The sequence below is a fragment of the Cydia splendana genome, chromosome 3 (genome assembly GCF_910591565.1).
Source record: "Cydia splendana chromosome 3, ilCydSple1.2, whole genome shotgun sequence".
NCBI lineage: Eukaryota > Metazoa > Arthropoda > Insecta > Lepidoptera > Tortricidae > Cydia > Cydia splendana.
This window is the reverse complement of record NC_085962.1, coordinates 10,671,692-10,698,736: the sequence shown is the minus strand read 5'-3', so window position 1 is coordinate 10,698,736 and position 27,045 is coordinate 10,671,692. Positions and strand designations below refer to the sequence as shown.

The 27,045-nt window shown below is 38.1% G+C and overlaps 1 protein-coding gene and 1 long non-coding RNA gene across 2 annotated transcripts in view; both read left to right on the top strand.

Annotated features, from left to right (window-relative positions):
* LOC134789385 (uncharacterized) overlaps positions 1–25,119 on the top strand; it is a 32,843-nt gene extending 7,724 nt beyond the window's left edge. Inside the window, exons 4-10 of the mRNA XM_063760017.1 lie at positions 343–474; positions 945–1,021; positions 21,354–21,443; positions 22,100–22,255; positions 23,015–23,142; positions 24,248–24,354; positions 24,894–25,119. Of these exons, the coding sequence (XP_063616087.1) occupies positions 343–474; positions 945–1,021; positions 21,354–21,443; positions 22,100–22,255; positions 23,015–23,142; positions 24,248–24,354; positions 24,894–25,064 (861 nt within the window). The 3' untranslated portion in view covers positions 25,065–25,119. The remainder of the gene's footprint in view (positions 1–342; positions 475–944; positions 1,022–21,353; positions 21,444–22,099; positions 22,256–23,014; positions 23,143–24,247; positions 24,355–24,893) is intronic.
* Positions 11,584–12,476, top strand: LOC134806270 (uncharacterized). The gene is made up of 3 exons (XR_010146492.1): positions 11,584–11,702; positions 12,065–12,155; positions 12,392–12,476. It is a non-coding gene; the product is annotated as an uncharacterized LOC134806270 (long non-coding RNA).
* Positions 25,120–27,045: the final 1,926 nt, after the last annotated feature.

Here is a 27,045-nt window from a genome sequence, read left to right as displayed (position 1 = left end):
GGTCATCATCAACCTCCACTAACCCTTTCATAAATCCTAAACATAATTCTACACGTAATGTACCTACGCAACCGGTGTGGCTTAGTCTTTAACCTGTTGAACGCCAAGAACACATAAAGTCGTCGTGACTATAGTCTTGCCCAGTTGCCCACAGCGCCAGGGACTATAATTGTTATGGCAGACGCTGTCAAAGTAACCTTCACACTTTTAGTTTACATTTACATTAGCTCGCTTGCGCCCGGGACCTAAGCGTGTCAGTGACGTTTTTGTTTATGACATAAAGTGTTCAAAAGGTTAAAACGAAGTATTAATTAGTCAATTTACTAACTATAACCGATGCAGGGCTTCGTAGACTGCTGGGCGCGGCCACAGCCTAACAACAAGCACAACAAGCTCATGGTGAAAAAGCGACAACGCGACATGGACGCAGTTCTAGTTACGAACCAATACTTCTACAATAGGCTGCTCATCGCTGTACGTATCCTCGTAATATTAATTTGCACTTATACTCTACATCGGTGTCAAGTTAGTCGATATTGCCATGGAATTGAAAGATTTTAGCAGCGACGTCAACCGAAAGTGAATTCTTTAGCTGGGCTGGGTAGACATGTCTTAAAGTGCAGTCATCTTAAATTGCAGAAATGGTACCGGTTTTCCAACTATTACAGTATTGCTTTCTTGCAGGTTTGTCGAAGTTGATTCAACCCTTTATGCCAAATAAATAGATAGGTGCCTATACTATATACGTGAGAAGTTGTATGTTTACACGAGATAAAAGTTAATCACATTTCGTGCTTTTTGAGTCTCTCGCTACGTTCAAGTTTCTAAATTGAAGTATTTCGCTTGCTTAAGTAAATTCAACTTGACAGCAAAATACCACTTTGCATCTTGTTGCACATAATATTATGTTTTTGTTTATATATCCAAAATTTTAATTCTTATAGCGATCAGAACAGCCGCTGACAAAAGAATTTGATCACATGTGGAAAGATACGAAGCAAAAACTGATCCTTGGGGCATCGTAAGTTTTTCACGGTTTTTCTCCTACCTAATCTCGATATAGTTAGAGTTAATAGTTTCTAAAAATGTGGTAGGTACGCAATTTGATTTTCGTTCCTAACTCTCATAATAATTTAACCTTTTCGACGCCGTGTCAAACACAACAACTGTCACTCGGACGCCACCTCACCGAAGTCACAGAATAAATAATAGTACTGTAACTCCCCCCTTACTTAACTAACTTACCTACCTTAATATAACATCCCCTTTCGATTTACCCTTAAAATATGGCCATGTGATCGTCTAGCTAGTGGTTAGGACCCCTTGAAGTGAACCGCGGGAACCTCAAATTCTTTAATGAGTATCAGCTAAATTTTGGACTCTGACTTTATTTATTATTACCTAGATTTTGAGAACAGATATTTATGGTAATAAAATAAGTATTTATGCAAGTAAGAAATAATTTAAAGAAAAATGAATTACAAAAATAGAAAATTATTAGAATTTATTAGTGCAATGTAAATGATGGTGTAAAATTTACTATAATGTATTTAAGTATTGCAGCATATATGATGATATAAAATATATAAAAATGTTGTTGGTAAAATCCTGCCACACCTATTAAGCTTCCGGGATAACATAGAAGCAGCACTCCTGAGATAAGCTCTTTTACACCCTAGCATTTCAAGGTTAATTATAATTAACTATCATCTTCTAAACGATGTGTGATTTAATCACACGTGCTGCTCCGTACGTCCGATGCAGGTCTGGAAGCTCTTAGTCCGATTTGCAAGTATTAATCGGAACACCTACCCTACCAGTTTAGCCAGACGGGCTATGACCAACACTTCGTAACCTAAACGCACCTAGATGATGATGAAAAGAAGTGTCAAAGTATCCATCAATCATCATAATTACTTATCTTTTTTATGTTCAAAAGCTAGGGATGCTAATCCCATAGTCCCATTCCCCAAAGCTGATAATCTAGACAGAATTCCTAGTTCTCTAGATGTATAAACGAAGTACCGAGTTTATTCACTAATTATTATGTTTAATCGAGGCCGAAATTGAGTATTCACTCAATTTATCCTTTGTACTGCTCTTGCCTGACAAAGGTTCCCTAAAGCAAACCGTTCTTCAATCACAGAATAGTTTGCGTTCCTAAATTCAGATTGATAATTAAGAGATTATGTTGTATGTTGTTGTATGTATTACCTGATTATATTACTCAGTACCTCGTCCCTACACCAGACAACCAGAAATGAAAAATAGAAATAAGAATTTATAGAAACTTTGGTTCTTTCCCCATATAAATGAGAAATTAGGAAGATTTAGGCAGATGAACCCTTCACCTTTTAAACACTCGTATTTTAGGATTAAGAAACCATATTTTTAAACCCTTAAAGAGAAATATATATCAACCATATCAATTGTATAGACCAGAACTAAAAAAGAACCCTAATAAGCAATAAAATGAGTGTGTGATTCTACCCTAACTCTACCCATTGTCCCTAATCTAGTACATTCAAAGCATAGTTCGTTCTTACCATCGACCTAATGCTTTGTAATATACGCAAGTGTGGTCCCTACGAGAAGCTGTAAAGTTCGGCAGGCGAAACCGAGAAGGCAACCTACAGGCCAGTGTATTTGACTCCCTCCTTATCGCCCGCGGGCATGGTGGATAAGAATAAGTCGCCCTATTCCGTGTATATAAGTGGATCAGTACCCTAGCACACACACGCACTAATCACGAGGGAAACTCTGCCACAACAAAGACTAAGTGTAATATCAGTCACGACAGAAGTCTGCCCCCGCAACCAGCACTAGCATGAACCGGAGCACCGAAATATATAAATAAATTTAATAGGAGACCTAGTCTCAATTACTGTCAACTTCAGTGGGCCCGGATGACGCGCACGTGACGTCCCCACATCCATCTAAACAGCTGGGCCTTGAGACTAGTGAGATAATTCGTCTCTTATGTTGATATAAAAGAGACGCCAAGTCCTCTCAAACTTGGAGCAATAGACTCCTAACCATCCAATCCTTTGGCACCGTTAGGCGGAGTGAATGCTTAGCTGGACAAACTGTCAGTCCAAACAATGATCTGGCTTTTAAAATAGCAAAAATACCCCATAGAAAAACACTAAAATAACTAAGTTATCACTAAATTAAACTAACTCAACAGAAAAGTGAAATTCCCTTAAACACTGTCATCTATATTTAACGTTACGAGAATTTCTTCCCGCAAAACCAAACACAGACACTATTCCTAGCCCCGGCTATGCATTGACATTGTCCCTGCATAACATGACGGCACTTAGAACACACAGCGTAGAGAAAACCTCACAATAACTAAAAACCCACACATGGTAGTAAAGAATCTCCACAACAGTCCAAACTTAGCGTTACGACGATTAAAATCCCCGCAAAACCAAGCACAGACACAAATTCTAAGTTTAAATTCACTAGGATAATTCCAAGTAAAAAACAAACACAGAAAAAGTCGCGGAGAAACTTCACCTCCCCGCACTAAGTTACACCCGAAAACCAGAGTCACTGCTAGCCCGGTCGAAGAATGAATCCATCCCCAACGCTCCGCACCGGCCTTTTATACCTTTTTACTATGGCGACATAACGGCGACATAACGGCGACATATTGGCGACATAACGGCGACTTAATGGCGACATAACGGCGACATATTGGCGACATAACGGCGACATATTGGCGACATAACGGCGACATAATAGCGACATAACGGCGACATAATAGCGACATAACGGCGACATATTAGCGACATAACGGCGACATATTGGCGACATAACGGCGACATAATAGCGACATAACGGCGACATATTGGCGACATAACGGCGACATAATAGCGACATAACGGCGACATATTGGCGACATAATAGCGACATAACGGCGACATTACGGCGACATTACCTAGAAAGACTTAATGGCGACATAACGGCGACATAACAGCGACATATTGGCGACATGAATCAAAACAAAGACAACTGGCGACATAACAGCGACATAATAGCGACATATTGGCGACATATTGGCGACATAACGGCGACATAATAGCGACATAACGGCGACATAATAGCGACATAACGGCGACATAATAGCGACATAACGGCGACATATTGGCGACATAATAGCGACATAACGGCGACATTACGGCGACATATTGGCGACATAACGGCGACATAATAGCGACATTACCTAGAAAGACTTAATGGCGACATAACGGCGACATAACAGCGACATAACGGCGACATATTGGCGACATAACGGCGACATAATAGCGACATTACCTAGAAAGACTTAATGGCGACATAACGGCGACATAACAGCGACATATTGGCGACATGAATCAAAACAAAGACAACTGGCGACATAACAGCGACATATTGGCGACATATTGGCGACATAATAGCGACATAACGGCGACATAATAGCGACATAACGGCGACATATTGGCGACATAATAGCGACATAACGGCGACATAATAGCGACATAACGGCGACATAATGGCGACATAATAGCGACATAATAGCGACATAACGGCGACATATTGGCGACATAACGGCGACATATTGGCGACATAATAGCGACATAACGGCGACATATTGGCGACATAATAGCGACATAACGGCGACATATTAGCGACATAACGGCGACATATTGGCGACATAATAGCGACATATTGGCGACATGAATCAAAACAAAGACAACTGGCGACATAACAGCGACATAATAGCGACATATTGGCGACATATTGGCGACATATCGGCGACATATTGGCGACATATCGGCGACCTAACGGCGACATATTGGCGACATAATAGCGACATAACGGCGACATAATAGCGACATAACGGCGACATAACAGCGACATAACGGCGACATAATAGCGACATATTGGCGACAGAACGGCGACATATTGGCGACATAATAGCGACATAACGGCGACATATTGGCGACATAATAGCGACATTACCTAGAAAGACTTAATGGCGACATAACGGCGACATAACAGCGACATATTGGCGACATGAATCAAAACAAAGACAACTGGCGACATAACAGCGACATAACAGCGACATAATAGCGACATATCGGCGACATATTGGCGACATAATAGCGACATAACGGCGACATATTAGCGACATAACGGCGACATAATAGCGACATAACGGCGACATAATAGCGACATAACGGCGACATATTGGCGACATAACGGCGACATATTGGCGACATAATAGCGACATAACGGCGACATATTGGCGACATAACGGCGACATATTGGCGACATAATAGCGACATATTGGCGACATATTAGCGACATAACAGCGACACAACAGCGACATAACAGCGACATAATAGCGACATAACGGCGACATAATAGCATAAACATTATTCCAAAAGTACCAGGATGGCAGAATTGCAGAAGAGGTCGTTTGCCTCGGGCGGGTAACCGACAACAGGTGTCTTATTGAGACAAACGTTTACCAAAAGTACCAGGATACCAGAACTGAGGAAGATGTCATTAACCTCGTGGCGTGTAACAAGGTTTGATTCAAGAAGAAAGATCATAAGTTCCAGGTTGTTTACTAAACCATATGTCTTAAATATTAAGGTTCACTATTGCTTACTTCAGAATATAAATCATGTCCTTTTTACTCACGCAGTTTAGAGAAAGACGGAGCTATTTTTAATGACATCTACGCACACATTCATAGGCAATAGTCGAGTAGTCAGTTGGAGTAGACTAAATTATGATAAAAGGGAACGTTCGAAAACTCATCACGTACGAATTTGTAAGCATTATTTTTCTTTGAGATATTTTTTAGTTTACTTCTGAAAAACGTTCCTGTATTGAAGTTTTTTTATGTTTATTAGTATCTAATATATTATTTAAGACATCCGGAATATAGAGAATTAATTATTTTAATATTTTTATTTATCTTATGAATTTTTAGATTTTATGTTTCGAATTTGTACTAGAGCATCAGCGTAACGGAACGTCGAGCTGTCTTCATCAGTTTTATTGTCAACGTCAATACCAATTTGTTGTTGATTATTTCCTGAGGGTTTATTTTGTTTATTTCTAAGTTAAAATAGAGAATAAAAAAAAAAAGAAAGACACGTGATAAGTATTATGGATTACCATGGAATTGCTTCAAGTTTCAATTGTTAGAATATTCGATGGAATCATGAATGAAATATGCGACTGAAGAGGTCTTTAGTTTTACAAGGTATTTCCTTTTATTTTCTGTGTTTCAATGAAAAATGTGGTTAATACTAGGCAATAGGCATACGACTAGTCACAGTTCGCCCCCGATTTAAGTGTTTTATGAATTACTACAGTAATTTGTAAAAGACTTCAATCTACTCTAGATTAGTCGGATATATCCCCCCTTTTCTATACGTGTAGTGTGTGTCTCAATACTAAGTGACCGCTAATGACTCAGCTCTGAAATTAGTTCATCAGAATTCCGTCAATGAACCATGATAACTTTTTCCCCAGTCACCTCGCTCCACCAAAGATATTAGGTTGTGAATCTAATAGGCTACTAGTTAACCCGTCCTTGCCAGCTCAACCCGGCCGCGTCGAGTATTACTCTTGTCTCTACCCGAATTGCGCCGTACACTTCCGTAGAAGAGCATCTGATGAGACAGCAAAAACTCCCCAAGCAAAACGAAGAGACCTTTAATTTTTATAAGTACGAAGCTTTCAAGTTCCATCGCCAAAATTCGAACCAATTTCATTGCCTTATCACCCTCAACCACGTTTTCTTGGCGCGTGTCTCATACTTGAATAAAATATACCGACGTTTAAGTTTGTTTGGATGTGTATTTTTTTTTTTATATATAAACAAACTTAAAATTGACATAAGTATATACCCCAATATGGTATGATAAAGATATTTTTGTTTCAAAAAAAAATACCAAAATAAACAAAATATTTGCTTATTATTATTATACCTCATATTGAAAGCAACATAAGATATGTAATTGTATCTAATTAACCTCTTGAAAAGAGCCTCGTCCTTTTAGACGCTCACGGCTCTTAAAATATGTCGAGTGTCAGATATATCTCACCCAATATGAGTGTGTGGGTTTCGTAAGGGTCTTATTACCTTGTGTAGTACTAGCCATAAAAACCTACCCTTGTGAATGGGTCGAAATTTTAACCTACCGATAAGATTTTTCTGGCTAGTTGTGTATCCCCGTCCCTCCCCAGTTTGTTCCCCTGCAAATACCGACACATCTAGTTTGATTACCCTCCAGCTTTTGTCTATCTGTATCAATCCAATCTTTCCAATAAAAGTACATACGTCCACTTAGCATCCGTCATCTCATATCATACATCTCTTTCATAAATCACCACAAAGTCATAACTATAAACACTCAATGCACACACATTTTCATTCCTCCTCTTTTACACTTTCACACTGATTTCTACAGACAGCCAACGCGTCGATTAGTAATCAAAATGAGAATATATAAATTTATATTTATAGCCACATAATCATTTGAAAAAAAACTTACTCATTTTGTCCTAACCCCATACTAGCCCAACATTTCTAGATGATTCCCAGATGATTTTAAAATCCCTCAATTTTCCAATAAATTATTTTATTTTATATTTATTTATTTAATAATTACTAGTTAAAAACACTTGACTAGGTATTAAAATCAAATGATACGCACATAAAGAAAAATCTGCACTTTTGTTGTTAGATTTTATGATAACGCTCCACGATTAATTTCTCTATAATCCCTATCTTTCGCTCACTTACTGTCGCTCAACGCGCAGCATCGACAACCTACTATGCAATAAACCACCGCGGAAGTATACAGACAAAGAAGAGTCGGACTTGAAACGCGCTTAACCATTCCGCTGCCAAACCCTGGCAGTTCACACGGCTGCTTGTAACATCTAACTATTGCTCATAACCGTACATTGTATAGCCTTTAAACGACCTTAATCTCACTACTCCAAAACCCACGCACAGCCACGAATATATAAAAAAAACTGACCTAAAGCGATTATGCGATTAATACATTTAAAACCATAATGAAAGACTCTACTTGTACGTTGTTTTTATATAATTAGCCCATTGGCCAGCCAAAATAATGCAAACATGCTCACAAATAAATAAAAATAAATTTTATAAGACATTTATAATGATGATTTCTATGAATGATGATGATGATAAATCAAAAATTATAGTAGCGACGAATCATAAAGTATAGTAACATAAATGCTGCAAAACATATTTAAATAATTTTTTAAAATTTTATAAAATTATTATCCGTTTTAATGCATTTTTACCAGCCTATTTACATTATAAAACACACACCGTTTGACTTAACGTACCTATAAAAAAAATCCAAATCATAATATTATTAGCCATGATATTCAAATTACTATTGTGAGATGTACTAACTCGTTTATGCACTGTTAGTGTTAGTGCTTAAAAATGGAGGCCTAGGCACCCTAAAACATGCCGCGCGAGTGATTAAAAATACGTGAGTTAACATCTAGGTATTTTAAGAACTAAGTACCCAGGTGCTCCTAATACAAATACAACTGCATTGGAAGGGTTAGGTAGGTAATGAATCCATCTTTGATCAAAGAGTAAGTAGGTAAGTATTTATCTAAACATTGTGCAACAATTAGTTTGTGTAAATAATTTAAAAAAAATAGCCTACTGAACATAAGTTTATTCATAACTCCAGTTTATTTTATAACGCTACTCGTAGATACATATCCAAAATAAATTTTATTTATGCATAGTTTTTAAGAATTTCGTAAGCAAACAGACCACAGGACAAAAATAAATAAAATAAAATAAAGTTCTAAAGGGATCCTAAATATATTAATAACCTTGCAAACCTGTTTAATAAATTAAAACGAATTATTAAAAAAAAACTAAACAAAAAAAACTTATTTGCTCGCCGGGATTCGAACCCACTCCACGTTCAAGTAATCTTCATACATTTGCCCACCTTGATATCCACTAGACCACGGGAGAGTTACAAGTGACGACAAATTTAACAATGGCTTTCATAACAAAGTGTTTTATTGTTTTGTTTTATTTTTCAAGTGTTTTTCGCACTAAATGACTAACAAAGAATTTTATTTATCACATGAAAACCATGTAAAATAATGCAAATACCTATGTATATACCTACGAACACATTATTATGGAATCCATTGAAAATGTGTTACTAACCGAATTCCATTTAGAAAAATCAAGAAAGCATGTGATTATATTCATATTGAAACGCTTGAAAGATCTGAACGTCAATTTAGTATTATTGCATATAATGTAAACAAGCTATATGCGTTTTATATACTAACATATTCAACAATTGTTCTAGGCTTGCCAAAATTTCTACTCACGTGTTTATTTGTTAAACGCACGTTTCTTGCAGATGAATACTATTTTCACCACTTTATCACGTCACTAATTTCACCCACTACACTATTCTACTATTTCAATATAGATTTACTACAGAAAACTACATGATTTTTGTTATTTGTTTTCAAAATGCACTCGTTACCTGCGTCCGCAAAATGCACGTAAAACTAACCATTTCTCGCTCAAATACACATTTGCACTCAATTATGGACCTTTTCCGGGTTAGTATCTAAACACTGTCCATTCTATTTTATCACTTCTTAATAACATAAATATTTCCGTTCAAACCAAAGTTGTTTCGTTTACGAAACCGCAATATTTTATTTTAACACGTTTTGACCAGACAACATGGCCCCGGTTTGTTGATTTGCACTTAAACTAAACCTCACAATGATTTTCATTTATCTGACATAAGAATTTCCATTATTAAACCATCTACAGTCTCATTTTACGATTAGAATAGGATCCTATAGAAATGCGAATAAATTTAACTATAACTCTTCAATAATTGTTTTTGTGAGTAGCAACACCATTACGACTGTCATCCATTATCTTCCGACATCTATGATCTTCCGTCATAGATGGTAGAATCCTATAGACGTGCTATACTCGCGCGTCCGTGAGGGACAAAACATACGCAACTACACGAGACCGTAACAAGGACAACCAATAATAGCGCTTTCGCTGCCACTCCTACCGAAAGATACATAAGACTGTCCCGTTCTGTCACCTAGTGAGGGGCTACCATTACCATCGCTATCTATTGATTTTTGCAATTATTATCAATACTAAACGAAATCGTTCGTGTGAACAAGTTTTTACGCATAGACAAAATACTAATAACCAATTTACAATCGCGTACAAGACAACCGGCGAGACGAGCCGCGAAACGAGACACGGAACGAGAGTGTAAACGGGTGCGCGTGCGTCCATGCAATGCGACAAAATCAAAAACACATTCTAATACTCCTGGCAACATAACAAGCACAACCCACTCAATTTGGTCGGGTTCTTAGTACGACTTCTTAAGTAACAATTCCGATAGATGGCGTGAATAACTAAGTGGTTTTGAATAACTATTCGAGACTGAATTATAAACGTTCAACAGTGAAACATGAGTGAAACGAAATTTTGTCTTTGGCAAATTATAACTGCTGTCATTTCAGATTATGCTTATTTTTTGAAACGTAATTAATTGGCCTATGTTCAGCAGTGGACGTCTTATGGCTGAGATGATGATGATGATGATGAATTAATTTATCCTTAATACAAGTAAACTAATCGTGATGTTAATAATTAAAATTACCTCAGTTTCCGGTGACATTTTGATTAAATACCTAAACATCTGACAATCGCTCAAAACATTAAAACGCCATTTTGAATACAAGCCATTGCGTTTGTTTCACAATGATTTCCTACAGTAAAATACCACGACGCAAGCTTTACCCGATGTAGCGAGTAAGGATTGCCTCCAAGAATGCCCTAATGGTTTCCAAAATATAGCCCCTTGAAGAATTTACTATAAAACGAATGAAGTGAAAGTTCTGTTTCGTCGCCGCATGGCTGACCTTTTCCCAGCTTGCGTCTTCTATTTTTCTGTGAACCTAGTGCCCATAACTATGACCTAGTGTTTGAACTATCTAGTAAAAAGGATGTGTAATGAGTCTAGCTGTCGATAGTACGAATGGAATGGACTTAAATGTGGAAACTGTTGCTTTGAGCAAGGTAAGATTTTATTCTTTTTCCTTCATTAAACAAGTTGCTCCTATTCAAAAACTGTCTCGCTTATTAGAATATCAACTAGTGAAAAGTAATTGATCACAAATTGACCTATCTATCAATAAATCTGCTTTCTATTTGGTCTTATCGAATACAGACAAACATTAAGGTTTCCCTAATTTCATATCATTACGCTTGTAATGTTTTTATGTGAGTTGCCTTATTTTTATTCTTTGTTCAGCAACAAAACACATTTTTTCTGCAAAACTTGAAAGTGATCAAAGTAAAAATCAGTATTAAAGGAATGACATGTTGATTTTTGATTTTATGCTGTCCGTCTAATGTAATATTTGTTCTTCACTACATGTTTGTTTTCTGCTGCAATAAGATTTACAAAGTATATTTGATTTTTCAGCAAGCTGACAACTTTATTAGAATGAACCCCGGTATACATATATCGTTATCGAAAGAAAAGAAGTTGAAATTTTGCTGTGAAGACTCCCTTGCTATTTTCGATGAATCAAAACAACTGTGAAACGTAAGTATGATATTTCTACTATTAGACATTTACTCACTGGTTTGACCATACTGCTTTTGGAATTTGAAAAATCTTGTCGCTCTAAAAAGATGACCCGGGTCAATTTCTTTCGGAAATACTAGCTTCCTAAATTTGGAAGTGCAACATATTATAAAAATCATAATTATATGATAATGTCAACTAAAAATAAACAGGATTTCTTGCATGGTAATGAAAATTTGTTAATAAATATGTATTTTCTTTACAAAAGGATCCCGCAGTCTTCCGGTAAATTTGATACAATTTGTGGGCCTAACCCTAGACCTGTCATAAATATTCCTCTTTTTGCAATACATCTTACAATATATGCTGTTATTTTTCAGCAACCGAAACCCAATATCTAGTTGTCAGTGAGCGGAGCAAATTTCCATTGATGCCCTCATGGGTTCTTCCGAGCCTTTCAACAGTCCCCTAGTAAGTATAACACCCATGCTACTAAAAAGCTACTGTAACATATACATATGTACCTAGAAAAACGAACTTCAAAATTTTTCATCGCTCTCAAAAATAAAATAAAAATTGATTTTATTTTTATCTTGACTGTAAAGACCCTACTTGTACTAAATAATAAACACTTTTAATGACACTTATAAATAGGTTCTCTTAAATATACCCTACTTTAGCTAACTTTTATACTTTATCAATTTCAGAGTTCCCGGAGAAATGGCATCGCTCCGCAGTAACAATATGCCTGCCTTCAATGTACATCTATAGACTGTCTCCAGTCATGACAGGTATTTTATTTCATTATATAAATACCAAACTTATCATAAGCTATAAAAACTCTTAACTTATGTCTGACTCTAATATTTCAAAATAATGAGCGAAGAGGTTCCGGATGAAAGATCAGAGATATGAAAACCTCCATTAACCTTACATCCTATTATGATTTTGTTGACTAAGTAATTTAATCTAGCTTATTTGTGACCTCACTTTATGGAAATGTGCCCTGTAAGGCAAAGATTCTCAAAATTTTTTGGATTTTGAAGAATTTAAGTACTGTCTAGTCTACTTTTGTGAAACCTAATATTTCCTATGAGTGTATTTGACAATAAAATAATGACGCGCCCCCTCTAATGAATGACTGTTGATATTTTACTACTATTACTGTACTTATTCAACTCTTTTCTCTGAAGTTTCCTAATACTTGCCTAATTTATTCCAGGCTACCAAGAACCTCTGACTTAAATACTTCAACACTCCTGTTTGATGGCCGTATCTCAAGAATTTGCTGCTAAGGTCGCTCTAGTCTTCAATGAATACAAGAAAGAAAATAGCAAACGTGTTGCAGAGCTTAGGTACTAGCGTGCTAGCTTACCGACTAAGTATTACTTGATCGCAATCAGAATACAATAAAAAGTACCGTCAGCAGAACTGTACTGTAATCCTAAGTTAACAGGCTACCTTCATACTACAAATATGTCTTTGTATGCACGCTGTTCGTCCAACTAATTGGCGTGTTGCATTTCTCAATTGATTTTCATGAAATTATTTGAGCGGCTTTAATAATGACAATGAGGTTCACAAGGCAGCTCGCAGGAGTCCTTGTAAATAATAGTAATAACTATAACCAGTAAACTATACATATCTCAGCGCTGTTCTCGATAAATGTTGTGACTCTTAGGGTTCCGTACTGAAAAATATGTAGATAAACTTTCATACAAATGTGTATGTTCTACTTATGCTCCAATAGTGATTGCAGCATGTACTATTACTCTTTTCTTAACCTAAATATCTATAAATTGGTCTAAAAATAGTCTTAACATACGATTTCCTATTCAAATCCAAGCTCATGCATACATATATGCTCATTTTTCTTATCCTACAGTAGCAAATGTATGATGTTTTCGTACATTAATGAAATTTAAGCTTATTACTGGCATGTGTGGTTGTCATTCGGACCCACACGTGAAGCAAATAAAACCTAACAGAATTATCTGTAATATCTGTTTCTTACTCTTACTCTATGATCGACAGGCCTATCCAGGACCGTACATACATATTATGCAATCTGTAACTTAACTAGTTTATTATAGTGACAGCTTATCAGTAAACAAAGCATGTAACAAAGATGGAACTCCAATGTTATCTATCACACACGAGTACCTAGCAATTTTTTTTTATGATATAGAAGGCAAACTAACAGACATATACCCGGTGATTAATGATTACCGTTCCCTCACAAAACCAGAGTGGTTTTAAGTGCGTTGCCGACTTTTAAGACGGGAGCATAAGAAAGTAGTGAAATACGCCCCCTATGCCTTAGTATTCCTGCGTGTAAATGAACAATTACACGCCCCCATAATTGTACAACTAATGTATATATTTGTAATACGCCCCCTGTTCTGTAATATTTCAAGAAAGCCTAAGTGAAGTGAACAGTTTCACGCCCCCATGATTTTTCGACTAAAGTATATGTTCTTACACAACTAGATATCTTATCTGACCACATCCTAGGCTAACTTAGGTAAACTAAACTTATCTCTAGACTATGGTAACAGCCTCCTAACCCAAACTGAAGTACCCCTGTCTACAAATGCTGCCTGGCAAAGGCGCGTCTACCACGAATATGCGTTTCCAAGTAATGGCAAAGTTGATATGTGAAAGATAGTCCCTAAAATATTTATTTCATTATTATTATTATTGGTACCTGCAATGAAGCTAATTTCTTAATGAATCTATGGCGCACTAGAAATAAGTCTGACTGTTTGCGCTTAAAATAAGTGTTAATAAGTGCTAACTACATGGCTTTAATTTTGCAATTTTGTTACTTTATTTTTCAGATATCAAAGACGCAAGAACATGGATCTAAAGTAGATATTTGTGAAGACACACATCGTAACTCAGAAATGTGAAAAGGAAATCCCTAATTACGGCGAGCCGAGAACGAGTAAAAATGTAGTACCAAACTCGTCAAGAGATGGCGCCACCTCCGAGATAGAACGCGCCAACGATGTGTCGACGTAGAATCTTGATATCCGAGATGCAAATTACCGATCGTTTTTAAAGTTAGGAGAAGATTAATGCTTGGTTGGCTGCATAAGTGCATACCCCTGCTGAGGTCATAGCAGCCACGCACAAGTTATGAGTAATTGTACATAGTTAGTGTTGTAATAAATAAACCGATTGAGATAATTACGTTTTTTCGCCTGCGGATAGTAACCCTTACTACAGTAGAATAGTAATAGTTTTTTTTTCCAACGTGTACATAGTAACTATTGAACAATAAACTTAATGTTTCATGACTTTTATATAAGACCTTTCTACGTGTATATAATAACTATTGAATAATAAAATTAATGCTTTATGACTTTTATTTAAACCATAATAAAAACAGAGTCCAAAATCAAGTGTACCCATTCCATTTCACGCCAACAAAATGTAGCCTGAAAGGCTACTTTTACATACATATACCTTGAAGAACCGTAGTAACCCAGGTAAACTACATCCTGCGTCACGGTTTCACCAAAATGTAACTCCCCCCTTACTTAACTAACTTACCTACCTTAATATAACATCCCCTTTCGATTTACCCTTAAAATATGGCCATGTGATCGTCTAGCTAGTGGTTAGGACCCCTTGAAGTGAACCGCGGGAACCTCAAATTCTTTAATGAGTATCAGCTAAATTTTGGACTCTGACTTTATTTATTATTACCTAGATTTTGAGAACAGATATTTATGGTAATAAAATAAGTATTTATGCAAGTAAGAAATAATTTAAAGAAAAATGAATTACAAAAATAGAAAATTATTAGAATTTATTAGTGCAATGTAAATGATGGTGTAAAATTTACTATAATGTATTTAAGTATTGCAGCATATATGATGATATAAAATATATAAAAATGTTGTTGGTAAAATCCTGCCACACCTATTAAGCTTCCGGGATAACATAGAAGCAGCACTCCTGAGATAAGCTCTTTTACACCCTAGCATTTCAAGGTTAATTATAATTAACTATCATCTTCTAAACGATGTGTGATTTAATCACACGTGCTGCTCCGTACGTCCGATGCAGGTCTGGAAGCTCTTAGTCCGATTTGCAAGTATTAATCGGAACACCTACCCTACCAGTTTAGCCAGACGGGCTATGACCAACACTTCGTAACCTAAACGCACCTAGATGATGATGAAAAGAAGTGTCAAAGTATCCATCAATCATCATAATTACTTATCTTTTTTATGTTCAAAAGCTAGGGATGCTAATCCCATAGTCCCATTCCCCAAAGCTGATAATCTAGACAGAATTCCTAGTTCTCTAGATGTATAAACGAAGTACCGAGTTTATTCACTAATTATTATGTTTAATCGAGGCCGAAATTGAGTATTCACTCAATTTATCCTTTGTACTGCTCTTGCCTGACAAAGGTTCCCTAAAGCAAACCGTTCTTCAATCACAGAATAGTTTGCGTTCCTAAATTCAGATTGATAATTAAGAGATTATGTTGTATGTTGTTGTATGTATTACCTGATTATATTACTCAGTACCTCGTCCCTACACCAGACAACCAGAAATGAAAAATAGAAATAAGAATTTATAGAAACTTTGGTTCTTTCCCCATATAAATGAGAAATTAGGAAGATTTAGGCAGATGAACCCTTCACCTTTTAAACACTCGTATTTTAGGATTAAGAAACCATATTTTTAAACCCTTAAAGAGAAATATATATCAACCATATCAATTGTATAGACCAGAACTAAAAAAGAACCCTAATAAGCAATAAAATGAGTGTGTGATTCTACCCTAACTCTACCCATTGTCCCTAATCTAGTACATTCAAAGCATAGTTCGTTCTTACCATCGACCTAATGCTTTGTAATATACGCAAGTGTGGTCCCTACGAGAAGCTGTAAAGTTCGGCAGGCGAAACCGAGAAGGCAACCTACAGGCCAGTGTATTTGACTCCCTCCTTATCGCCCGCGGGCATGGTGGATAAGAATAAGTCGCCCTATTCCGTGTATATAAGTGGATCAGTACCCTAGCACACACACGCACTAATCACGAGGGAAACTCTGCCACAACAAAGACTAAGTGTAATATCAGTCACGACAGAAGTCTGCCCCCGCAACCAGCACTAGCATGAACCGGAGCACCGAAATATATAAATAAATTTAATAGGAGACCTAGTCTCAATTACTGTCAACTTCAGTGGGCCCGGATGACGCGCACGTGACGTCCCCACATCCATCTAAACAGCTGGGCCTTGAGACTAGTGAGATAATTCGTCTCTTATGTTGATATAAAAGAGACGCCAAGTCCTCTCAAACTTGGAGCAATAGACTCCTAACCATCCAATCCTTTGGCACCGTTAGGCGGAGTGAATGCTTAGCTGGACAAACTGTCAGTCCAAACAATGATCTGGCTTTTAAAATAGCAAAAATACCCCATAGAAAAACACTAAAATAACTAAGTTATCACTAAATTAAACTAACTCAACAGAAAAGTGAAATTCCCTTAAACACTGTCATCTATATTTAACGTTACGAGAATTTCTTCCCGCAAAACCAAACACAGACACTATTCCTAGCCCCGGCTATGCATTGACATTGTCCCTGCATAACATGACGGCACTTAGAACACACAGCGTAGAGAAAACCTCACAATAACTAAAAACCCACACATGGTAGTAAAGAATCTCCACAACAGTCCAAACTTAGCGTTACGACGATTAAAATCCCCGCAAAACCAAGCACAGACACAAATTCTAAGTTTAAATTCACTAGGATAATTCCAAGTAAAAAACAAACACAGAAAAAGTCGCGGAGAAACTTCACCTCCCCGCACTAAGTTACACCCGAAAACCAGAGTCACTGCTAGCCCGGTCGAAGAATGAATCCATCCCCAACGCTCCGCACCGGCCTTTTATACCTTTTTACTATGGCGACATAACGGCGACATAACGGCGACATATTGGCGACATAACGGCGACTTAATGGCGACATAACGGCGACATATTGGCGACATAACGGCGACATATTGGCGACATAACGGCGACATAATAGCGACATAACGGCGACATAATAGCGACATAACGGCGACATATTAGCGACATAACGGCGACATATTGGCGACATAACGGCGACATAATAGCGACATAACGGCGACATATTGGCGACATAACGGCGACATAATAGCGACATAACGGCGACATATTGGCGACATAATAGCGACATAACGGCGACATTACGGCGACATATTGGCGACATAACGGCGACATAATAGCGACATTACCTAGAAAGACTTAATGGCGACATAACGGCGACATAACGGCGACATAACAGCGACATATTGGCGACATGAATCAAAACAAAGACAACTGGCGACATAACAGCGACATAATAGCGACATATTGGCGACATATTGGCGACATAACGGCGACATAATAGCGACATAACGGCGACATAATAGCGACATAACGGCGACATATTGGCGACATAATAGCGACATAACGGCGACATTACGGCGACATATTGGCGACATAACGGCGACATAATAGCGACATTACCTAGAAAGACTTAATGGCGACATAACGGCGACATAACAGCGACATAACGGCGACATAACGGCGACATAACGGCGACATAATAGCGACATTACCTAGAAAGACTTAATGGCGACATAACGGCGACATAACAGCGACATATTGGCGACATGAATCAAAACAAAGACAACTGGCGACATAACAGCGACATATTGGCGACATATTGGCGACATAACGGCGACATAATAGCGACATAACGGCGACATAATAGCGACATAACGGCGACATATTGGCGACATAATAGCGACATAACGGCGACATAATAGCGACATAACGGCGACATAATGGCGACATAATAGCGACATAACGGCGACATATTGGCGACATAATAGCGACATAACGGCGACATATTGGCGACATAATAGCGACATAACGGCGACATATTAGCGACATAACGGGACATATTGGCGACATAATAGCGACATATTGGCGACATAGTAGCGACATTACCTAGAACGACTTAATGGTGACATAACGGCGACATAACAGCGACATATTGGCGACATGAATCAAAACAAAGACAACTGGCGACATAACAGCGACATAATAGCGACATATTGGCGACATATTGGCGACATATCGGCGACCTAACGGCGACATATTGGCGACATAATAGCGACATAACGGCGACATAATAGCGACATAACGGCGACATAACAGCGACATAACGGCGACATAATAGCGACATATTGGCGACAGAACGGCGACATATTGGCGACATAATAGCGACATAACGGCGACATAACGGCGACATATTGGCGACATAATAGCGACATAACGGCGACATATTGGCGACATAATGGCGACATATTGGCGACATAATAGCGACATTACCTAGAAAGACTTAATGGCGACATAACGGCGACATAACAGCGACATATTGGCGACATGAATCAAAACAAAGACAACTGGCGACATAACAGCGACATAACAGCGACATAATAGCGACATATCGGCGACATATTGGCGACATAATAGCGACATAACGGCGACATAACGGCGACATATTGGCGACATAATAGCGACATAACGGCGACATATTAGCGACATAACGGCGACATAATAGCGACATAACGGCGACATATTGGCGACATAATAGCGACATAACGGCGACATATTGGCGACATAACGGCGACATATTGGCGACATAACGGCGACATATTGGCGACATAATAGCGACATATTGGCGACATAACAGCGACACAACAGCGACATAACAGCGACATAATAGCGACATAACGGCGACATAATAGCATAAACATTATTCCAAAAGTACCAGGATGGCAGAATTGCAGAAGAGGTCGTTTGCCTCGGGCGGGTAACCGACAACAGGTGTCTTATTGAGACAAACGTTTACCAAAAGTACCAGGATACCAGAACTGAGGAAGATGTCACTAACCTCGTGGCGTGTAACAAGGTTTGATTCAAGAAGAAAGATCATAAGTTCCAGGTTGTTTACTAAACCATATGTCTTAAATATTAAGGTTCACTATTGCTTACTTCAGAATATAAATCATGTCCTTTTTACTCACGCAGTTTAGAGAAAGACGGAGCTATTTTTAATGACATCTACGCACACATTCATAGGCAATAGTCGAGTAGTCAGTTGGAGTAGACTAAATTATGATAAAAGGGAACGTTCGAAAACTCATCACGTACGAATTTGTAAGCATTATTTTTCTTTGAGATATTTTTTAGTTTACTTCTGAAAAACGTTCCTGTATTGAAGTTTTTTTATGTTTATTAGTATCTAATATATTATTTAAGACATCCGGAATATAGAGAATTAATTATTTTAATATTTTTATTTATCTTATGAATTTTTAGATTTTATGTTTCGAATTTGTACTAGAGCATCAGCGTAACGGAACGTCGAGCTGTCTTCATCAGTTTTATTGTCAACGTCAATACCAATTTGTTGTTGATTATTTCCTGAGGGTTTATTTTGTTTATTTCTAAGTTAAAATAGAGAATAAAAAAAAAAAGAAAGACACGTGATAAGTATTATGGATTACCATGGAATTGCTTCAAGTTTCAATTGTTAGAATATTCGATGGAATCATGAATGAAATATGCGACTGAAGAGGTCTTTAGTTTTACAAGGTATTTCCTTTTATTTTCTGTGTTTCAATGAAAAATGTGGTTAATACTAGGCAATAGGCATACGACTAGTCACAGTACTACCATACAGAAAGGACACTTCCTACAAACCCGAAGTTTGACAGCGATTCAGGGTCGAATCATGCTATCCCTTTCTAATATATAGCACTATTCCTTTCGGCTATTTAGGGTTGTCAAAATTCAAGTGATTATCTTATCTGTGGTCGTGCACGCAGAAGGAAGTCAAGTGGTGCCAACCCTAATAATTGCTCGGAGCAATGCTGAGCCGAACGGAGCCGAGTTCAACCGAAGTCAGGACTGTCTCCCCACCGCCGAAGTGTCAAAACTGAAATGGAACTGTATGCATATGCGCTTAGGTCTATGTTGCTCTGTGCATCTGTGGTCTGTGACCGATTAATTCGTCTTTGGCGTTGGACCTGCGGTGCGGATATATCTGTCATTGGCGTCCAAAAGGTTAAATATTGAAAAAAGTCAAACGAAGAGGCATTGATTACACAAAAAATTGTGTAAAAATATTTTGCATATTTAATGTCAATAACGTCAATATATCCAGGGAGAAAAATTGGGACTAAGTTTGTCTATAGAATCGGTCGTCCACTATCGTTTAACGTTCTTAACGTTCAAAAGTAATTCGATGAAAATGTTATGTTGTTTCTGCACCTTTACTTGGCTTCTAGGTTGAAGATTAATAATTATGTTTTCTAATTATTAAATTTTAATTGCATTAATTTGAATTTGCTCTACAGTTAAGTAGTACTTAACTCGAGAGTAAAGTTTGTTTGCATCACCTTGAAATCCTGTTAAATAAGTACCTATTATAATTTTGGAATCATTCGCCCGCTCAGGTTTTAATATTGGGCATTAACAAGAGAGGCACCTATACAATATATTTGTCGCTTGCTTAACAAATAACTATTCCATCCTAATACGTCAGTAATCATTTCAGACTACCGTTTATATTATTTAAGACTGAAAAAATAGATCGCGGTGTCCACGATCCCGCTTTTGACAAGCCTATGAATATATATCGAAGCAAGTAAGTTTACTAACTTTTACTGAAACGACTGATCATAGTAGTCTGCGCATAAAGTGAGTCGGCCGTGACCTCGGCCCGATTCATTAGGTAAGATAATCTAAATAGGTAGATAAGTAGGTAGATACACTCTTCATCAGTACGGCTACCACCAGTTTTGACATTGACAGATTAGCTCGCGTCTACGTAAATTACTTTCTATACATCTCGCTTGCACTAATATGCGAGTACAGTCACCTGCAATAATATGTTACTCTTCGAAGGCCGCAAAAATATGTGACACGCTCTTATGGCTCTACAAATAAGATCGTGTCAGATATTTTTGCGGCCTTCGAACAGTAACATAATATTGCTGGTGACTGTACGAGCGAGATGCATAGAAAGTAAGTTACTTAAACGTGAGTGAATATGTCAATGTTAAAACTGGTGGTAGTGCTTCTGATGAATCGAAAAGAAATCAGAGGAATCAGTGGATGCAAACCGATATAGGGGTATCTTCGTCTTGACCGCTCTGATACATCATGGCATCTGGACAATACGAAAATTAAGTTGTGTTAGGTACGTGTTGTTTTCTTCTTTTATTCTGCCTCGAATAAACGCTCTCTATTCTATTCTCTAAATGCCGGTTGATTAACGTGTAAATTATTTTTGATGTGAAGGGTGGCCCTGGACATACGGGTGCTGAATGGCTCTAAGATTGGCAAGGTGATGATCGAGCTGTTTTCGGACATAGCGCCGCGGACGTGCCAGCTGTTTCTAAGCCTCGTGAAAGGTGACAAACGCGGCTTCGCTTACACCGGCTGTAGGATCTTCAGGTAGTATGAAAGTATACAAATATATCAGGTTGTATAAAACTTATAATTATTGAAAAAATCAAATGGGTTAGAATAGAATACATACATGTGCATCTTGCACACATTAACCTACACTATAGTTCGTTTTTTTTAGCATAAGGTAAACAATCTTGATGTGTCTTTTAATTGAAAAACACATTTTAAAAATAAGTTACGGCAAATATGTAACAAATATGAATCTAATACGATCATTTATATTCTTCTGCTTTCATAAGTAATAACTAAGTTACTGATTTTTAAAATCCGTTTTTCATTTAAAAGACATGTCAAGATCGCTTACCTTCTTTCAAGTTCTTTCTAATGCTAAAAAAAACGAACTATAAGGCCCGACAAACCCGTAGTTCAAGGTGGTTCAAAATTGTGTAGGTATTTTATAAACTCTTATTGTTTACCGTAAATATTTAGAAAACTATATATAAATGCCTATTTTAACAACACCTATCGAAATAGTCTAAAAATTGACTGTTACTGGCAACAATATGTGCTTTCTTAGATCAGTGACCTAGTGGGGGTCAGATTTTCCTACACTAGCTATTATTTTCGCACTATTCATTCCCTTGTTTTCTCTCTTTAACGTCACTAGTGCTGATTTAGACGACGCGCGAACTCGCATGCGATTTTAGTTACATTGCGGACGTCCAATTCAACCGACCGATCAAAACCCACAATATATATGTACTCGCATCGTCTAACTCAGCCCTTGTTCTCTGGGTGAACCAGGATCGTGCCTGAACTTTACTGCCGGGGAGGAGACGTGGAGAAAGACAACGGCTACGGCTGCTTCATACCCGAAAGCGAAGTCGAGCCCTCCGCCCCCGAGAATTTTGAGCTCAAGCACACCGTGCCAGGTCCGTGCGCATACGCACCTAACGCTTTATAACATTGACGTATTATATTTCAGGACTGGCCTTACGGGCAGTAAGAATGGGGCCAGTACAGCGGTGTGACATCGCTACAACGCGATTGGTTGATGAGTTCACATCACGCGCGCGATTGGTCGCAACTAGTTGCGTTAGACTGCACGATTGGTTCGAATTCGTGAGTGACACCGCTGAACTAGTACCATTTTTAGTGCCCGTAAGGCCCGTCCTTAGATATAATACGTCAAAGCTTTATAACAGAAAGACGAGACCAAACAGAAACTATAGTTGGAAGCTTAGCACTGTAATAAAATTAGAAACACGAAGGCCAATTCTTACTTTCACTTTAATATCAAAATGATGTCATTTTGTTATCATTCTCGTTCTTGTTCATACGACATGTATTAGTACAAATGTAGAAGTTCCTGACAAAATTCCTGATTTCCGAATATTTTTCCTGCCCTGGGGGTGGGGGGAGTCTAGCCGTTAGCGATGGCCACCCGATTGAGCCATTAGCCGCGTTTTATTAATTTAAGTTTTATTAAATTTATTTTTTTGTATTGATTTAAGTAAATAAAAAGGTACTTTATAAAAAAGTCTATCAATTCAAAAAAAACCTGACATTTTCGTGTTCCGTCCCCATTCCTGACATGTCAGGAAAATTCCTGTCATCTGGTAACCCCAGACGCATGGGTGCATGATAACAAAATGACATCAAAATGTAGAGGTACCTATGCTCGAATTGACTTCTAGGTGTAAGGTAAGTCTTAATAACCACTAGGAGCCTTCGGACATAAATGTTGACTTGCCTAACTATGTATTCCCATTTGTATGATGTAGGTACTTACTAGCCTCCACCACTAAGTTCACCCGAATAAAAGTACCTACAGGCGACAATACTATTCGCTTTAGCACCTTTGTATTTCTCTGCAGCTAACTATACCTAGATAAAAACTTTCTTATCGGAGCTCTACCAACCTATTGTTCAGGTTGTGCGCCGTTTGTCAATAGGTAAAAATAAATGGAAAGATCTGTTTGTGGTTTTAGATATATGTAGATGAATATTTATATGAATTTGTATAACACTTCACAGGTGTGGTGTCTATGGTCGTTACCTCGGGTAACGAAGTGACCGGCCAGTTCAACATTATTTTTAAGCCATTGCCGCAGTTAGATGGAAAGCATGTAGTGTTCGGAAGAGTAAGTTTTAATAAGATATTATTTTTTGTCTACTAAGGCTCTTTCTTTCTTCTCCTTCAAATCTTTACAATCATCGACTGAGCCAAATATAATAGAGCATTAGCTATACTTAAACTTGCCTACATTTAGTATTACGATATAGGTGTAGGTACTGCGAGCCGGTCAAAAACTTCAAGTGGGAAGATATAACTTGCGTCCTAAAATATTGAGAAACCGCTCGAAGTAAATTCTTACCACGATAGCGGTCGCTTTTCATTCATTCGCAAATTTAAATAGGACGTAGGTAGCCACGACCGTATTCGAACAATGTCAATGCTTATAATTATAAAGCTGTCAAGTGGCACGTCTTCAACCAACACGTCACTTTTAACACTGACAGATCGGTATTGTATCGCTGTGATATCTTATAAGCAATTTTCGAATACTAAGGCTGAGCAAGATTAAAATTGAAATTGAGCCGCTCAGCAGCGTGCGCAAGGGAAATACGAAAGAGAATCAAGTACGTTGTAAATATATTAATAAAAACTTGTTATGTATAGATAGTAGCAGGCCCGGCGCAGTTCCTGGAACGGATCAGCGCGCTGGGCTTGCCGCTGGGCACCACCACGTCCGACTGCGTCGTCCACGCCTGCGGTGCCTACTCGCGCAAGGGGCAGTACCGCGCCGGCGCAACCAACACCAGGACCTTCCCGCCGAGGCGGAAGAGGTGAACACCATATTGTCTGAAACGCTTTGGATTAATAAAACAGGCTTATGGTAAACAATGATTTAAACTTATTCAATTTGTATAGGGACGGGAAGGGGTAAAAAGGGGTTGTCATTCTTGGAAACCTCGAAGACAATGCCGTCATTGAAACATCGGAAGTTGTTTTCAAGCTTAATTAAGTACGTTCTTCATATAGCACAGGAGCACTGCGACAGTATCTCGCACGCGAGATAAACTACCCGTCATTTCTACCAGTATTAATAAAAGGTAAGTAGGTAAGGGACTGGCTTTACGGGCAATAATAATGAGGCATGACAGGGGCCAGTACATCGGTGTGCCACCGCTACAACGCGATTGGTTGATGAGTTCGCATCATGCGCGCGATTGGTTGATGAGTTCGCATTACGCGCTCTATTGGTCGCAACTAGTTGCGTTAGACTGCACGATTGACTGGAATTCGTGAGTAACACCGTTGAATTAGTACCATTTTTAGTGCCCGTAAGGCCCGTCCTACGAGGGTAGTCCCAGAAGTGACCGACCTGACAAAGAAAACAAAAGAAAATCTAAACTTTTTTTTATTATTTTTCTACATAATCTCCTTTTAGTTCCATGCACTTAGCCCAGCGATGTTCGAGAGCTTCAACACCTTGTTTGTAGTGAGATTTGTCGAGGTCTTCAAAATACCCATCAACCGCAGCCTCCACTTCATCATTGCTGGCAAATCTTTTACCACCAAGACATTTTTTTAAATTAGGAAACAAAAAATAATCGGAAGGGGCCAAATCAGGCGAATAGGGTGCATGAGGAAGTAATTCGAACTTTAACTCGCGGATTTTGGTCATGGCCTTGGCACACGTGTGTACTGGTGCATTGTCTTGGTGAAACAAAATTTTTTTTTTCGCCAGATGTGGTCGTTTTTGACAGACTTTTTCACTCAATTGATGCAAAAGGTTGGCATAATACTCGCCATTGATAGTCTTTCCTTTCTGAAGATAATCTATGAAGATTATCCCACGGCAATCCCAAAAAACGGAGGCCATGACCTTTCCTGCTGATGGAACTGTTTTAGCCTTCTTTGGGGCCGGTTCTCCTCTTCGAGTCCATTGCTTCGACTGTTCTTTCGTCTCTGGTGTGAAATAATGCACCCACGTTTCATCCATAGTAATATAACGCCGCAAAAACTCCGCTTTATTGTTGTGAAATTTTGCCAAACACTCGGTCGAAATATCTTCGCGATGTATTTTTTGTTCGTCTGTGAGCAATCGCGGCACCCACCTTGCGCACATCTTTTTCATATCCAAATTTTCAGTTAATATGCGATGTACAGCACTTTTTGAAATACCTGCCATGTCTGCTAGCTCGCGTACTTTCAATCGACGGTCATCTAATACCATTTTCTGGATTTTTTTAAAAGTTTCTGGCGTAGTCACTTCATTTGGTCGACCACATCGATGTTCATCTTCACAACTAGAGCGACCTCGTTTAAACTCTGCCACCCAATATTTTACTGTTGTAAACGATGGAGCAGACTCCCCCAAAGTAGAATCTAGCTCCGTTTTAATACTAGTTGGACTAAAACCTTTCAAATGAAAGTATTGTATCACATAACGATGGCCAATTTTCTCCATGTCGGAAAATTTGTTCACAGCGTTCACTATTGATGGCTACTAAACAAAAGACAAACGACGCTATGTGTTCGAATTTCAAATTTAAACTTTATAAAGAGGTATTCTGTTTTAAAAAAGTATTTACTCAAAATAAAAACCTCTTTAAGTGTGTCAGGTCGGTCACTTCTGGGACCACCCTCGTAGGTACATCTCGCGCACGCGATACTGTTTGTGTGCGCCTGTGCTTTTTGGGCACAATGCGCAATTGGACATATGTATATCTAGTGTAATAATTGGACGTGCCCATACCCGTGGACGTGGTATGAAAACAAATACCGTAAAGTCGGATTACTTTAGCCCTGGAGAGTAACTTTGGCC